The sequence below is a fragment of the Rhipicephalus microplus genome, chromosome 1 (assembly GCF_043290135.1).
Source record: "Rhipicephalus microplus isolate Deutch F79 chromosome 1, USDA_Rmic, whole genome shotgun sequence".
Lineage (NCBI taxonomy): Eukaryota > Metazoa > Arthropoda > Arachnida > Ixodida > Ixodidae > Rhipicephalus > Rhipicephalus microplus.
In genome coordinates this window covers 192995581-193013324 of record NC_134700.1, presented here as the reverse complement: position 1 = coordinate 193013324, position 17744 = coordinate 192995581, and the positions used below count along the sequence as shown (strand labels likewise).

The 17744-nt window shown below is 43.7% G+C and overlaps 1 protein-coding gene across 1 annotated transcript; it reads right to left on the bottom strand.

Moving 5' to 3' along the window:
- Window positions 1–1746: 1746 nt before the first annotated feature.
- LOC142769129 (cuticle protein 16.8-like) lies at window positions 1747–3654 on the bottom strand. The gene is made up of 3 exons (XM_075872075.1): window positions 3521–3654; window positions 2886–2939; window positions 1747–2447 (listed from the first exon to the last, which is right to left on the bottom strand). The coding sequence occupies exons 1-3, from the start codon at window positions 3530–3532 to the stop codon at window positions 1962–1964; spliced, it is 552 nt and encodes a 183-aa protein (XP_075728190.1). The 5' UTR covers window positions 3533–3654; the 3' UTR covers window positions 1747–1961.
- Window positions 3655–17744: the final 14090 nt, after the last annotated feature.

Genomic DNA, 17744 nt, shown 5'->3' with positions numbered 1-17744 from the left:
ACGACTAGCAACTGAAATCGGACGTCCACAAAAAGTCAGGAAGTCGGTAACACAATCAGCCGACATGGATGGAACGGAGAAGGTAACTGTGAACAAAACAGCATTTAAAGCCTTCACTAAGTGAGAACTGTCATCCAGCTAAAAATGTTAAAATTCGGAGATTAACGTTCCAAAATCAAGAAATGATTGCGAGTGACGCCATAGTGAAGGGCTCCAGAAATTCGGACCTTCTGGTATTCTTTAACGCGCACGGCCATAGCACAGTACACCAACCTCAGTCAATTTGTTTCTATTGAAACGCAATCGCCATGGCCGGCATCAAACACGCAACCTTCGGATAAATATCCGAACAGCCTACTCACTACACCACCACGGCGGACACCTGTCTTTTTGCGTAGCAGTAAAATAAATTGGCGTAAATGTTCAGATATGCTTTCTGTACCGTCAAATTTTCATTTCCGCGATATTAGGTTTGCTTTGGGCTGGTTTGTCGTTTTCTTTTTTTCTTTGTTTGATATTCAAGCTTCGCGTTTCTTTTTTTTTTTAGTAACAATCTATGTCTTCGCGAACAGTGACTTCAGTGTAGCATCACGGCATCTTTTCACCTTTAGTTTTGGCACATGCATGATAAAACATTGGATACAGCTTATTCATGGCGAAAACATGTTCCTTCAGCTGTTTCTAACCAAAGTCATATTTTGCCCTCAATTTGTCGTGTTTTTCTTTTCGCGTTTCTTTTGTGTGTTGCACTGATCTGCAACCTTCTACCGACAAGGCATGCGGGGATATTACCTGCAAGATTTTCGAGGATGCTTGTGCATTGTCTTAGAGAGTAAAACACGATAGCGTAGTCGGGCACCGTTCGCATTACTTCCTGAAGCTTTGGCCTGAATCGAATTTCCCACAATCCCATCAAGCACACTGCTATAAAACGAACGTGTGCCTTCGTAAAAATAGCCATTTTAAATAGTCCTGGGATGCGAACTGCAAGTAAAGTTGCTAAGCACCCGCTATGCCATAACTTACCCTTTCGCGAATCGGCACAATACGTACTACGCATTCGTAAGGCGACAGGTACACCTGCACTGCTGCACACTTTGCTTATGCCGTCGATCATGATGGTGACCAGTAATGTATCAAAGCTTCGCAATTCGCAGGTCTTTAAAGCCGCTCTCGTTGCTCCACTGACATGGTGTCACCACGCTTGGTGTGGTTCTATGCTTTTCCGACGCAATATTCTGCCACGCAACGTGACTCCTCATACTACACGCCATTACTATAATGTTTTTTATTAGTTTCATGTGGTGATCTGGGTTTCTCGTACAAAACTTCATTGCCACAGAGGATTGCTGTGTTCGACTTGCCTTGAACACATGAGTTTTATTAGTTTGCAATCATCGCTACTTTTCGCTCACAGCCAATGACGCCGATACGTTCAAACACCAACTAATTAACCAACGTGTCTAGAAAACCAACTTTTCAAGGCAATCTCTTGCCCCGCCGCGGTGGTCTAGTGGCTAAGGTACTCGGCTGCTGACCCGCAGGTCGCGGGTTTGATTCCCGGCTGCGGCGGCTGCATTTCCGATGGAGGCGGAAATGTTGTAGGCCCGTGTACTCAGATTTGGGTGCACGTTAAAGAACCCTAGGTGGTCAAAATTTCCGGAGCCCTCCACTACGGCGTCTCTCATAATCAAATGGTGGTTTTGGGACGTTAAACCCCACAAATCAATCAATCAAGGCAATCTCTTGAAATGTGGTCAATGACCCCAATAAAATCAGAGTGACGTAGGCTTTATTACTTCAACTAATCGTGCATACAAGGTTAACACAGATGACGTTCCGGCATCGAAACAACAAGTGCTCCATAATACATCAATTACAGTTATTTTCACTCCAGTCAGAAAGTTGTTGTCCAGTTCGAGCTCCTTGAGCGACCAGAGCGAAGACTGTTTTCACGATGTCTAGACCGACCTTCTGGCTCTTCCCAGAGTGAAGTGGATGTAGCTGGGAGAGATGGCTGCCTGGCGGGTGTGAACGGCGTGAGCCACGGGCACCGCGTGAAGGGCGTGCACGGTCACTGGGATGGCGTGAAGGCTCACCGGTGTGCCGTGCACAGCATGTACCGTGGTGACGGGGGTGAGCCGTGCAGGGCTCACTGCAGCCCGCTTGAATACAGGCACTGCCGGTGCGGGTGCGTTCGCGGCCTTCGAGTTGTAGCGGGCGTTTGCCGCCTCGTGGGTCTTAGTTCCAGGTTCGTTGGTGTCCACAGTGACGCGAAAGCCCTGAGCGTCGGCAATGTACTGCACAAGGCGGTAGATGCCCGTTGGGTCGTTGATGCCGTACGAGCCAGTCTTGACGTTGTTGGCGTCACCGCTCTCACTCTGCGTCACCTTGGCGCCTGTCTTTTCGTCGACGTGCTCGTAAGCAAAGTTGTATGGAGACGGTGGCTGCGTTACATAATGCGAGACAATAAGAGGTGGCCGGAACGCACTACGGACACCTATAGTAGATATCCTTGTGCGCTTGCCCTAATAAAGAGGCTTGGAGCACCAAGGCTTAATATTTTTTGTATGACTCTACTTTTAATGGGCCTCATGAGCGATAGTGTTCATAGAGAAAGGTCAAGCAACAGGTGATAAACGTTACAGTTCTATTTGACCTTTACACAATGCCTTTCGACACGTTTCTGGCTGAAAAATCGCACTCTACTACATGAATGTAATACCCAAAATATATGACCAAGTATAAAAAACACGGAAATCATAAGTAGCGCATTAAAGTCCTTAGAGCCTTTGTACACTTCCTAAATTACGAATCAGCATTCGTTATCACAGAAAACCGTGCGTAAAATCTAATGCGGGATTTGGGATCATCCATAACTTTACCGTATTCTCCTGAGCCTGGACTGTGACGCAGGCAACAAAACACAAAAAGGTGACCTGCGCAGAGAAACGCCATGTTTTATTCAGTGACACAGTTGTCCCATATTGGAGAAAAGTGTGATTCACGACCCTAGCAAAGTTCAGCAGCTTCGTGTTCTTTCAGTCATTTTTTTGCGAAAAGCGTCTGACCTAAATGAGAACACGGGGAAATTAAATCACTGTTGACATCTGAGTTGGGGCTATCATGGCCAGTTGGCTTTGCCTCAAGAAAAATTTGTAGCTTCCACAACACGCATTCGAGAAAATACGCAGTATGGCAACGGCTTGTATTTACCGCTCATCTGTCGTCTCGCATCTGCAGTTGTTTTCTTGCTATCTGCGTTACGAATTGCCTATGTTTGGTAAGTATTAAACACCAATGATCAACATACATTTCTGGGGTAATGTTTTCAGCCTTGATAACAACGGAAAGATCTCGCTGGTAACGTTGGTCTTGCACCTTTGTAGGCACCACAGAAAACAACGCTTACTCATAGTGACATGTCCAACACAGTGTCCTAACGGCTGTCGCGCAATACGAAGCATACATTTCCAGAAACAACGTACCCCTTTTAAACAACGTATTCGATCCCACTCACCTTTGTCAACATGATTATTGTGTGAGTTTATCCGCTTGCTTCCCTCTGCCCTTCACGACACTGATGCCCTGATCAAGTAGAGCACCTCAGCCTTATATACCCGCGTGCTGAAACCGTGCCATAGATGGGTGGCATGGGACCCGCTCATCACCGTCAATTGGTCACCCGAAGCGTGCCGAAGGTCAGGATTACCCGCTACGCCATGTTGTCACTGTCACTACGGTTTTTTAATCGATAAAAAAATGCCTTAAATCATGAGCTAGACCATTCCGTTAAGTTCCTGCGTTTCATTTTGTCGCCATTTTTTATATTGCTATTCAGTTATGTCACCAGTATCCATTTACACACGCATTCCTCTCTTTAACCTTGCTAGCGATAACATTGCCAACAGCGAAAAAAATGGGGTTACCGCTGCCTATTAGAAGACGGGATTTTCGTAAGCCAAAAGGTCAGCAACTCGGCGTGCGGTATCAATTTTCTGGCCAGCATACGAACATCTTAGCTCACGTGTACGGAAGCTACGTGATGATGCTCCTGCAAAGCAATTGGTCGCCGCAAGTGCGAAAACGGCACGTGCTCTCACTTGAGGACAAATGTATGCTGTTGAACGCACGTAAGGAAGCGTCTTAATTCGCAATTACGAGGCAGAGGCCAAGTCTTCGAACACTCGTATGGCACTGAGTGCGTGCTGCTTTTAACCTCTATAGCTCACTGCGTCGCATATCGGAATGTCCACTTTCTGAGCTGCCCTCTTATGATTTATCAAGAGGAAGCGAGGTCATGTGCTAGCCAGATTAGGAACGAACTTTTCCTTTTCAATCGGTGATGCTATACTCGATTGCTTGCTGGAATGCTATTAAAGTCCCAGGTGCGAGCATTTAGTTCTTTTTTTCGCAATCAAAGCAGCTAAAGTTCTTCTTTACAAGATAATAAATTGAACTAAAAAACCATTTGTAAGACGAATTTATCAATTTGTATTGAATCGTTCAATAGGAAAATAAGACAGGAATCATCTCCAAGACTTTCTGACAATGCATTTTTACTAGCCGCGCCTTCGGAAACATTTGAATTCAGTAGTTTGGGATTGTCACACTTTGCGTAGACGTAAAGTGTGACACTTACTCAACCCTCCTTAAGACAGAAAAGGGAATAATTTTCACGCGTTTCCTGGTCCCGGACCATATGCAGTGTTGTTGGCAAAAGAGTGCAAAAGGACGTACGTAGAAAAGCGGAATGGTGCCACGCTGTGTGCATTGCTATCTTCATTACTGACTATGATTGGTCTACACGTTTATCTACACTGTGCAGCTTTGTTTTAGTGATACAATGTGCACGCAATATTGCAAAAAATTACGACATGGTTAGGCAAAAGCTCTTGAAGATTGTCTTTCAGCTGTGGTCACTCTGCTGGCATAAAACTTGTTTGATACGTAGGTGATGAACAAACAAATCAGTTCCTTGCCTTTTTTACCCAAAAGTATGACCAAGATTGCCTTTTTACTGCAAAAAGAAAAAGCTTTCATAAAGTAAGCGGGGCAGCATGCTATGTTGTAGAGGTTAGACCACGTTTCTAACTAATTAAGCATGGCATTCTCATGCCGTGATTCCACTGAGAACGAAGTCACAGGACAACAAAACTTGCGTCTTTTACGCTGGTACTATGCAGAAGAAGAAAACAATTCACACATTCGAGAACCCGAAAGTAAATAGATTAAAAAGGCAATCTTGTATTGTTCTCTAAATACTTTCGGTAATTCATCACTGTGTTAATTTGGGTGTTTCTGGTGGTTCCATGAAGCCTCAATTAACACGATTTATTATTCGGTGCTTGAAAGGCGACATTAATATGGCTTCGCACAGTAAGTCACTGAAGGCCTTATTGAAATTTTTGCATGGTAATGGCCTACTAAATAGGCTATAGCACCCTAGCTCACTTTTTCTTTTTCACGCGTCTATTTCGTTCTTCACTTTCTTTCTCATCTATGTTCCCTATTCTCCTTTTCCTTACTGTGGGGCAGCGAACCGAATGCTCTAATTTCTGGTTAACCTCCCGACCTTTCCCTCATTTTATTCTAATTGCTTTCTCTCTGTACACAGACTTTTCCAGACAGTCGGACAGTTTGTATCATTAGCGGCTATCAAACACAAAGGAATGAACGGTTCTGCCGTATGGAGATGCGTGCTCTGAGGGTTGTGCTCTGGACGTAGACGAGCCCTGGAAAGATCATGAAACATTCCTAGCCATCAATGCCCTAAAACCTTTTTCTGGTACGGCCTCCACCTAAAATAAATCTTTCTACGCATGGGTAACACCACCCCCAAAAAGAATAATGCGTGAATTTCCTTTACAACATTCATATTTGCCCCGCCACGCTGGTCTAGTGGCTAGGTACTCGGCCGCTGACCCGCAAGTCGCAGGATCAAAACCCGGCTGCAGCGGCTACATTTCTCATGGAGACAGAAATGTTCTAGGCCCGTGTGCTCAGATTTCTGTTCGCGTTAAAGAACCCTAGGTGGTAAAAATTTTCGGAGCCCTCCACCACGGCGTCTCTCATATTCATATGTTAGTTTTGGGACGTTAAACCTCACGTATCACCAACATACATATTTTTCTGCGCAAGGCCACGACCAACCCAATGACACACTTTGCAGTGTGTCATTTGCAGTGGAAGCTGCATATGGCTAGGAGAAATGAAAAGCCGTCCGGCAGCGGCATCGTGAGTGGTCTTCATTGGCTGTGTTATGAAGTTACGTCGTTCGCAGCGTCGTACCTAAGCACGTGTGCCATTGGCTACATGTTTAGTTAGCTCGTGACGTCAAACGCTTGTAACAATGCGACGTTGTGGCGTAAACGCGATTTATGATTGAGGAATCGCGTTCGCTGGGGCGAACGCCGCTTTCGGCGAGAGTTTCTCCAGCGGCACACTTACTCTGGCTGCGACGTCTGCGACCGCCTGTGGTTCGAGAACAACCACTGTGATTACCACATTGTGAAACGTATTTGACTAAAAATTACACTCGTCCATGACTACAATCATACGATGCACTTTGTGCGGCATGTGAAATAAACACTGTGCTAAACTCAAGCCAAATGTGTGACTACTTTAATTAGGAATCATGAACATGTATCCAATAATTGTTAAGGACTTTCTTGCAGCGTCGGGTTGAACCAACTGCTAAACACCAGGGACGAACGCTTCAGCTTTCGCTGGTTAACCATTTGTACAGTGTGCTCGGGTGGTGATTTTTCCAGTGGCACTACGCTTACTCCACACCGCGACGTATATACCTCACCCAGCACTTCATAAAAAAATGACTTCCCTTCACCACACCCAAAACTGACAGAAGAGGAAAGCGTGATACTGAGACGCCTGCAAAGCAGTACATACACACATGGGGTCCTAATGCACCATCTCTCCCCAACGAGATAAAGCTCTACGTACTCGCTCTTCAGCGTACAGGACACCCTGGTACACTTGCTTCTTGCATGCCAGTGTACTGCCAGACATAATCTGCAACAACACACGACTGTTAATGAAGCAGGACGGACGAACGAAGACCTAACTGAAACGTGGTAGGCGAAGCTCACCCTCGAGGACCTGGAAGACCAACAACAACTCGTCGCGAGGGCCAAGAGGGCAGTAGAAGCCCAGAGGGTTTCAGGACTAAGGAGCCCTCCCACCTCAGGGTGACACCAGGCATTGCTCGGGGCACTGTATTGGCAATAAACGTTTAAGCTCTTTACTTCGCAACATGACGTGATATTTCTGTGTAGATTGTGGGTGTGGCACTGGTTTAGCTGACTTCCCCATCTGCAATTAGAGGAATTGCATTAAAACTCTAAACCATGTGCTGTGCCTCTGTCCCAACTTCGAAAAAGGTCGCTGGACTTTTCAGTGTGCCTTATGGAGACTGGATGATCGACCTTTTACTCTGGAGAAGGTATTGGGTAGGTTGCCTTCAAGTACATCAGCCCAAAAAGCCACTCGAGCCCTTATACAACTCTTGAGGACATTGTCACTTAGCGACCACCTGTGACACCCCGCACTGTTTGTGCGGTGCGTGTGTAGTGTGCAATGTCTATCTCCTCGAATTTTTTCTCTCTTTTACTCACTGAGTCCTGTGTACTACGTATAGAGTAGTACTTCAGAACTTAGTCGAGTTAAATTCACTACCTTTCCCATATTTTCTTTCTGTATCTCTCGCCCTAAAAGTGTTATTTAAAAACATGCAACGTATGTGATAGCACCATTGTAATCAAACACTTTCTGGTGGGCTCTCCAGTGATTCTCGCTACCACCACTCTCCCAGGGATAGCTTCGCTGGCAGAATCTTAAATCAAGCTGTATGAAGATCAACCACTGCCGGTTCAAATGGCCCATGATGATACCATAATGCTCGGCCTAGCGGCGCCGACAAGTACTCTGCCCACCTTCCTCTCAAAACACAGGGCTTCAGGACACGCAATAAAGCTATGCAAACAAATAAAACTTTCCTGGGCTCGTGAAACTCCGTGGGTACATTGAGCCCAATGTTATGCAGAAAGAACAAGAAGTATTAATAATAAATAAATAAAACTTATTATTGTGGTGAGAACCATCTCGAACACCATTAGATTTTACCGCCGTATAGTTTCGCATACCCATAATATTGAGGTTTTGCTGCTCTGCTTCATAGCTGGATAGGGCCGCGTGATACACGAATAAGTTTCGGTTATTTTTGGCCGATATCATAGGATTTAGTCCATACGCACATATCTCGGCCGTTAGGGTACAGAATTTGCATCACTGGTTGCGCCCCGTTGAATCTGTGTTAGATAAGACTTATTGAATGCCCAAAAACAATGTCTACAGCACAGTACACTGCTCTAGTTCCATCACCATGCTCACACAACCTGCACGATTCGCATGGTTCATGTAAAGCCGGGTTCCACAAGAGACCCCTTGCGCTAGATAAGAAGGGCTATACTTCACGATTTCATGGAACGAACATATCGCGAAAGAACACTGCAAGAAAATTATTTCCTTTGTCATAATTGCTACATAAAGGTGACTTTTGGAGATGTTGGACCACCGCGCTATTACACCTGTGTTTGTTTTTTCTCTGCCAATAAGTACCACATTATCTGCTCCTAACATGTGAGAGAGCTTTTCAGGAACTTATTATCAGAAATGTTCCACGGTTTTGAGTTTTTAGAGGGAACAAAAGTAGGTTACTTCAAAAAATCTAAATTTTGCATGAGTGCTGACTGTCTCTTCCTTGGCGACTAATTCTGAAACAAAGTTGAATAACAGTTGCTCAGATTTTATTTGCCAAAAGGTACGACAGCATTATACCGCACGCTCTAACGAAGGGCTCCGCGATTTCTATCACTTGAAACATTTCTATCTCTTGAACATCGACCTTAACATAAGAAAGCAAACTTCCAGCATTTTGCCTCTATTACAATACGGCTTTCATGGCAAAGATCGAACCAGCGTCTTTTGAAACAGCAGCCGGGCACCATAACCCCTAAATCACAGCGGTGGCCTGAAACCTATTTTTATCAGAAGTAGCAGAAGTAGACGCAGTAGGATATACGCATTTTACTGTAGGCGTTAGCCTCAGCAGTACGTCATGTTTTAGTCAAAAGTTATATAAGAGAAACAAAACACAAGTTTTCTTTCGCATAGCGGTGTCAACGTTGAGAAACGTGCGCCTCCCATGATGCGAACGTAGTGCATCGCATCACTCCTTTATATACCGCTATTGCGCATATGACCCTGAACTTGAAGGCATGCTAAACCGCGATTTTATCCAGGGCATTCCGTTTCTCGCGTGCACATTTAAGAGCACTCGGCCGAAGAAGCCTCATCCTCGCTTTCACTTCTTTTTCTCCCGTGATCTTTAAGCACTGAGCCACATTTTAAAGTCCCGAAGAGCGACGACATGCAAAGCCTCTCTCGCTCCTAAAATGAGCCGGCCAGGCAGCCGACGTACCCCAGTACTAGTTAAACAGTATGTTTTTGTCTTTCCTTCTTGCTTGATTAAAAAAAAAGGTCAGGTTCATTGTGTGGCTTCTAACTACGTGAACTCTTCTAGGAGCTCGCTTCTTCGTGGAATGCTTGGAACAATGCGATCTATTATAAAAAAACTACAATAGTAATAAACGATCAGTGACATCGGTGTCAGTTATTTGACGTCTTGGTTAAGACAACGTTTATGAGGCCCGAGGACTAGGTAAAGAGAACAATCAATCAAAAGCAAAACAAAAACACAGCGGATGAAGAAAATGATGACTCGCGACGATGATGAGCAGGATAGGTAGACAAATGAATTGTAAAAATTATGATAATGCGCAGATGAGAAAGAAGCAAATGACGAATGCTCACAATAAAATAGTCATGCAGCATAGTTGGCCCAGAGAAGTTGGAATGGGGCAGGGGTGTGATATCTTCCTTATTTATCATTCCTCAGTCGGACTGATTCCTTTATATTTAAAAGGGCCGGGTTGGGGTCACGAACATTTCAATTAAAATGGCAGCCGAACGCCCCATTTTGAATTTCCTGAACTGTTTACTTCTCACATCTACTATGCTTAAAGAAATTACATGGACCTATGGCAATCAATTGTGACAAGCACGTCATCGCTCCATTTTCATTTTTCTTTAATCCGCTTTGAAGCACTTCATGTTCTGTACCCGACCACCAGTGGGAAAGAGTGCACTACGATAGACCTTAGTGCACTCCCCCCCCGTTTCACGCCTGTACCATCACGTGAAAAAGGTAAAGCTTTAGATTAGTGAAGCTGTATGATTTCGCGTTGTTCTCTCCGTGCTCTTCAAGAGCATTTCTAATAAATGGGATGACCATCTGCAGTTACGCGGTGGACTTTTGCAGTCAGCGTTGGGCATGGCAAGCACTAGACCGATGGCGAAGAGGATATTCATTCGGATATTCTTTTTATTGCGTCATACTCTCACGAACCCTATATATATATTCCATGTACTTGTGGATTCAGGGTCTAGAACAATTCATATGCCTTAAGTTTAGCCGTTCAGAAAGACATTGCAAGTGTCACTGTTGCCAGACGTGTAAGTTGTACGAAGTGGCTCAGCATTGGTAGGTCGAGAATGTGGCCTCTTGTTTTCATCAACGACTAGAATAAATCAACTCCAAGGATGAAAAAGAGGTGTTAGATTGCAAAAACGTAGTGTCCGAATGAATAAATGTGCGGCCTGTAGAGTATGCACTAGGCACTACCTTCCAAAAACACGTTGAGCAATATCAAATGCGGTCTATACGACATTATGCGATTGCAAGAAATATTGGTACACGCCTGTTTTGCGAAGTGCTCGAATTTCGTTAACTGACACGGCTCTATTAGAACGTGGGTAACGTGTCTAGCATGAAAATACACTGTCAGCGCATGCACTCGTTCACAGAAACGTACCAACAAAAAACGCCAGGCCTGCGCGGAAGGCACAGCGTGGTCACAGCGAAAGCTAGAATAGTGGCCTTTCAGGGCCTTTTCTAAACTCTCATTGGTTAACTGCTGCAAGCAAGCTTGCTTGATACCCACTACGGCACTAATAATAAAAAATTTAGGGCCAGTATTCTGGATGGAGCGTGAAATCTTTATTTAGGAGACTGAGGAACGCATAAAAATTTACGATGTCTATGCGCAGAACCAAAGGCTTTCAATCACAGATGCCTTGGACGTGACGCAACAGTGGTCTGGTCACTCTGTTATCCTCTTTTCTTATTCGAATGTCCATCGCCGCCTTTCCTCTTGGGAGTGTTCTTCAATATTTCCCCAGATCATTTTTCTCTATGCCGCACTCACAGTTGCTGAATCTTATACCAGGAAAAAATTCTCATGGTATCTCCTATCAAGTATAACCGTCCTGCTGTATATTTCAGATTTAGTGCCATAAGCCCCCCTAGAAGTTGGGGTTTGAAACATTGGTAAATAACTGCCGTCCTTTTATGAACAATATTGCGCGAACTTGCACTAACTATTGCTAATGAAACCACGCGAAGCTAGTAAAAGTATTTTTCTACTTTCCCAATGTTTTCGATAGATTGCTAATTTTGTAGCAGACAACCTGCTGGCAACTCTAGGAACGCCTGTTATAGTGAGCACTTAATATTATGATGATACGACAATGATATATTATACCACATAACACAAAATTTCAGGTCTTGGGTTCAATTTGATCGGTGGAGGTGGCATTTCAACAATACAAAATTGTAGAGGCTCGCGTACCATGCATGTCTATGAACGTTAAAGAACACCACATGGTAACAGTTTATGGAGCCCTGCACAGTGTGCCTCGGCATCATATCGTGGTTCCGGCAACCAAAGCACTACTTACTGATATATTATTATTATTATTAATATTATTATTATTATTATTATTATTATTATTATTATTATTATTATTATTATTATTATTATTATTATTATTATTATTATTATTATTATTATTATTATTATTATTATTATTATTATTATTATTATTACAACCTTTATACTTTGCGGCTGTTGTCAAACACGGGTGCAGACGCGTGTCAATAACAACGCAGCCCGAGTGGCACTCTTCGAATGCCTTAATTGTAACACAGCTGTGACTATACGGAGGCATGCTTAAATTTTTCTCTTTTTGTGCAAACAGTAAGTGAACTTTTCTAAATGATTTTTCATATCATTAGAAGCAATGTTCTAAAATTATCACACTGTCATTGTCGCGAACCTGAAATGCCTATCTAGATTTCAGTGAAAGGTTCTTGAGGATCTGTCAGCGTTAAAGCAAGAAAAGGACACATTACCGCCAATAAGTGGGTAAGGAAATGTTAGAAGTTTAGGGATTTCAAGCCATTCAAGCTGTCCAACAGTAGTATTATTGAACTATTTATAATTAGTACGCAAGAGTCCCGTGTCTCTGTTGAAGCGCAGACCCACTTGTTAATTGACGCCTGAAGACAGGCTTTCCCTGGCTGGCGAAGTACTGCTTCGGTATGAAAACGAAAGTCTAAATTCAAAAAGAATTCACAAAACGAATTGCAAGCCCCGTGGCGACGACAGTGGGAACGTTAGCGAGACAAAAACGAAGAGGCGGAAAGAGAGAAAGAACACGTGAAGACAACTAATGTGCCCAGGCTGAAAGGATGGCTGCAGCGGGTGTGAATTACTGAGTCCAGCTGTGAAGGATGGGAAAGTCGACATCAGTAAAACAGCAAACGGGGGCGCTTACTTAGAAGCACTCCACATATATTAGAACACGGGGAACGCGCGTCCTGCGAGAAATCTCTACCGCTTCGCGGTACCCGCGTAAGCGGCGTCCTTGAACTATTAATAAAGAATCATGCACTCGGCCAGCAGAGCCAGATGCACTGCTTCACAAAAACGGGGTCCCAGCTTGCCTACGTGCTCGGAGATCGAAATTCCCCGCTGACCGGCTCGCATCGTTCGACAGGTATTGCAAGATACACGCGCGAAGGCGACTGCTGAATGTCGTCTTGGCGAGAAGCGCCATACAGCGACCCGTGGAGGCTTTGCTCGAGCGTGTCGGCCCAGCTAACGTGACACGATCTTGGCCTTCGTAAAAGGTCTGCGCACTGTTCAAAGAGCGCGCCGGGATTTTCGCAGCCATCCAAGTGGTTCACTTGTGCTCGCAGTGAAAATGAGCGAGTAAGCGCATTTATTTTGCGGTCACTCCCTCTTCGTGGGCGTTGTGGTATGCGGCCGCTCAAATTCAGCCGTGACGATCCCCTTTTACTTACGCATTTGCGGCCCGTGGGAAGCGTTTGAAGTTATATATATACTGCGAGGGTTTATCCAGCACTTCGCTGTAAACTACGTAGATGAAAGTGAAGGGCAATTGCTTTATCGTTCAAAAGGCATCACAGAAGGCTGCGTAAAATGAACAACGAGGCCTTGCTGGCTCAGAAATTGGATGCAGTTTGGCCACAGTTAAAGCATGAAAAATGCATAGATGAGAACTGATCTTGTAAAAAGCAGTGATTACTTTCAAGTGTCTGCAAATGTCTTCATGGGAAAATATCTTTCTTTACTAGTGGCATCGGTCAACTCATGAACGCAAGCAAGTTACAGTTCCGAATCACCATGCTACAGGCTTAATTGTTCGAAAGTGGTCTGTGTTTTATTTTTATATAAGCATCAAACAATTTGTACTACCGCTGTTTTTTTGTTTCTTACACTGCGACTTTAGGCATTAATTTTCGTAGGAACTAGATCTTCGGCACCAAGCAAAACCGCAGGAAGATTGTCAGTTTTATATTCTGGGTAAAACTTCGCGTATACATTTTTTTTCATTGTGAGAATTTGCGGTACGCTCCATATCTTGTTGTGTATGTGCGCTCCTCCAAGTCTAAACGTTTCTCTACATGCGCTTGTTGAAAGTACCTTGCAAGTTACCGTTATACAGTTTATTTTCCGCAATATTCATTGCTTGAAGGGGTACCAACACAAAAATTCTTGCCTCATGTTGTTCTTTTTTTTTCGCTACCATGTGTTGCTGAAGGACTGTTATTCACCACACGGCACATCATTTGCTGCGGAGTTTGACGTATAGTTAATCACGGGTTGCTCATGACCAACCAGTCTTCGGTTTGACAGAGCACCAGAAACGACAAGCCGCCGAGTGCAACTACTACCACCTAGCATGCAAACTTCAACCACGCCAGCACACGAAATTGTGACGCACTTCCACATGGTCCACGTCAAGGAATCTTTTTCAATAGAAAATGGGCCAGCAGTTTGACCAAACACAAAACTTTCAAAGCATGCGTCATGGCTAAGGACTCGCGAGCAGCTACAGAGTAACGTTTTGAAGGTGCAAAGACGGCAAAAACAGAAGAGCGGTTCTGACGTCATCATAACTTGCTGCCTTGTGGTCGTGTGAGGGAAGTAGGACGGTCACCAAGAGTTACCTCATCGGGTCAAAGTAGCGCAAGGAAGTTGATCGCTCACGCAAACATCGAAATTAATTTAGAATATATTCCAAGGCTACATTCGCTGCTGATATTTTGCAAATGATATACGCGGGCTTACGCGAATCGACCCCGCAGGACATCTTAGCCACAAAATTTTGCGTCATTACCAAAAGACTGGCATTGCTGGATTGTTTCCGCAAACACTAATTGTCTGTTTTAACATTCTTTCTCATGTTCTCATATTATTTATATTATAACTTAGTTTCATGATAGTAATAACAAGAGAGCCTTGCAGAAATACTTTCGAGGTATTTCAGTGACAATAGACTATCAATGTCCTCCTACAATAAAGCACCGCTTTCACAGTAAACAAAAAAGAGAAAAAAACAATTACCCTGTTTTATACAGCGAATTAAAGCTCCAGCTGCCTTCCTTATAGTGGTTATGATCGGGTTCATATTCGTAGAAAAATGAAGGCACGTTGAAAAAATCTATCGTGCAAGCATTGCCTCTTTTGTGTAATCGGAACGGACAGACTAAACGGGGTTCGAAGTCAGCTTTTGCACCGGAACTAGCCTACCCAGAACGTTCATACCAACACGTCCCGAACTACTTTTTGCACGCATTATCGAAGAATTTTCCAGTATGTCATGCAAGTGACCCTTACTAGCGGCCCTTTCCATAAAGGAGAAAGTTGAGGCGTTCATGTGTGAACTGATGAAACTGATGAAGGCTGGATCCGCGGCCGAGACGTCCATAAAATCACTTCGTACGTGCATTTTCTTCACTGCATATATATATATATATATATATATATATATATATATATATATATATATATATATATATATATATATATATATATATTATTACCACTACCTGTAAAGCCAAATTTCCAAACTCTCCTTCGAAGTCTCACCCGACCGTAATATGCAAGAACTACACCATGCTTTCGCGAAATCTGTACGGACACCTTCAGGGAGCGCACAAGCAAGAGGGGTCTTTTTTTAAAGCGCGCCCGGTAAGATGAACGCAGAATAGGTGGATCATCACCTAAACTCGACGAGGAAACTTGGATAGCACAGTTCCGCTAAGCCTGTGGTTGCCAGACTTATTCTAAGTCATGGTGCTCGCATGTCGTGCAAAACACTCGCTAACTTCTATTAAGTGCCCAGTAATATCTTTGAACACTAAGAATGAATCTCAAGTCCCTCACTACGACGTACGTTATAAGAATATAGTTCTATTTTCGCATACAGCAACATAATTATATAATTTGAATGCTCACCCCCTTTTTTTTCAGAAACTGTCATTCGATTGGGTATATTAAAAGCTATATGTTGCTTCTCATTATCTACACATAATATGTGCATGGTATCAGTTACAGTTATTTGAAATAATTGTTTAAATCATGTCAGTTTTATCTTCGTGCAGTATTTATCTGAATGACTGATGGTGTAATAGACAGAAATTATTCAAAGATGTCTTAAATTTGAGATTCCAAGTACCTATGTGAAAACTTTCAAACGACCCCCTCAAAGGCTTCTTACTGATCGTAAAGAGCATGTTCACGTTTATAAAGACATTGTAATGGAAGCTTATTTCAAGCTCCTTTATTTCACACTAATGGCCAAGTGGGGACATTAGAAAGGGCCCACGTTCTTCTGTGTGTCAACTGCTTTCTATAAAAAAAGCAGGGTAGACTAGTCAACGTTTGCTTTATTTTTTGTGGGTTAAGTCTCTCATACGTAAAAAGAGGTATTCCCTGTTATATTGCAGCAGGAGATTGTTTTGTACTTGTGTCCACCAAAAATTTATTCGCTTCATTTTCCTCATCAGCCAGTCAGCCAGCCAAAGAACTTCATTTCGTATTGGGAAGACGAAAGCCCCCCTTTCGGGGGCACTGCCTTCGGGCCGCACTTACGGTGGCGGCGAGAGGTTCAGGCTCTCTGGACAGCTCTCTGGACAGTCAGTCTTTCACCGTAGAGGAAGAATCTGAGCCCCCGCGCAAGTTGTGACACTGCCACAACATATGTGCAGAAGTGTGCACTACCAATGACCACAGCGCGGACTGAGTGGGTCCGTTCCTTCTATACGAATTTTGAGCATATAAACGAAGATGTATACGTGTTCGTCTGTAACATTCGCAGGGTGATTGCCTGCGGTCTGTTTAAGTGTCGGTGTGGAAGTGGAAACTTCCGACGCCGTAGTTGATATCGTGCTTACAGGCCTCGTTAAATGTGAGAAAAGGGTGCCTTTGTCACTGTCCTCTCTTGGCCTTCGATTGTCTGCTTCCGGCGCGGTGCATCAAAATAATGTTATGTGGTTTCATATATGTCTCATATAAATAAAACTTATATTATAATGTATTGGGAAATTAATCTTTTTGCGTGCTTTCAATAGCGTCAATGTGTCTTATGGATTTTCCTATTTGTTAAAATGCCGTTGCGAAAACTCACATTAGGTGCCGTTTCGCGTTGTCAAGACTTTATCATTATCATTATTAATATTAGTAGTAGTAGTAGTAATAGTAGTAGTAGTAGTAGTAGTAGTAGTACTAGTAGTAGTAGTTGTTGTTGTAACACTATTCATCATCATCATCATCATCATCATCATCATCAGCCTGACTACGTCCACTGCAGGACAAAGGCCTCTCCCATGTTCCGCCAGTTAACCCGGTCCTGTGCTTGCTGCTTCCAATTTATACCCGCAAACTTCTTAAGCTCATCTGCCCACCTAACCTTCTGTCTCCCCCTAACCCGCTTCCCTTCTCTGGGAATCCAGTCAGTTACCCTTAATGACCAGCGGTTATCCTGTCTACGCGCTACATGCCCTGCCCATGTCCATTTCTTCTTCTTGATTTCAGCTATGATATCCTTAACCCCCGTTTGTTCCCTAATCCACTCTGCTCTCTTCTTGTCTCTTAAGGTTACACCTACCATTTTTCTTTCCATTGCTCGCTGCGTCGTCCTCAATTTAAGCTGAACCCTCTTTGTAAGTCTCCAGGTTTCTGCTCCGTAGCTAAGTACCGGCAAGATACAGCTGTTATATACCTTCCTCTTGAGGGATAGTGGCAATCTACCTGTCATAATTTGAGAGTGCTTGCCGAATGTGCTCCACCCCATTCTTATTCTTCTAGTTACTTCAATCTCGTGGTTCGGCTCTGCGGTTATTACCTGCCCTAAGTAGACATAGTCTTTTACAACTTCAAGTGCACTATTACCTATCTCGAAGCGCTGCTCTTTGCAGAGGTTGTTGTACATTACTTTAGTTTTCTGCAGATTAA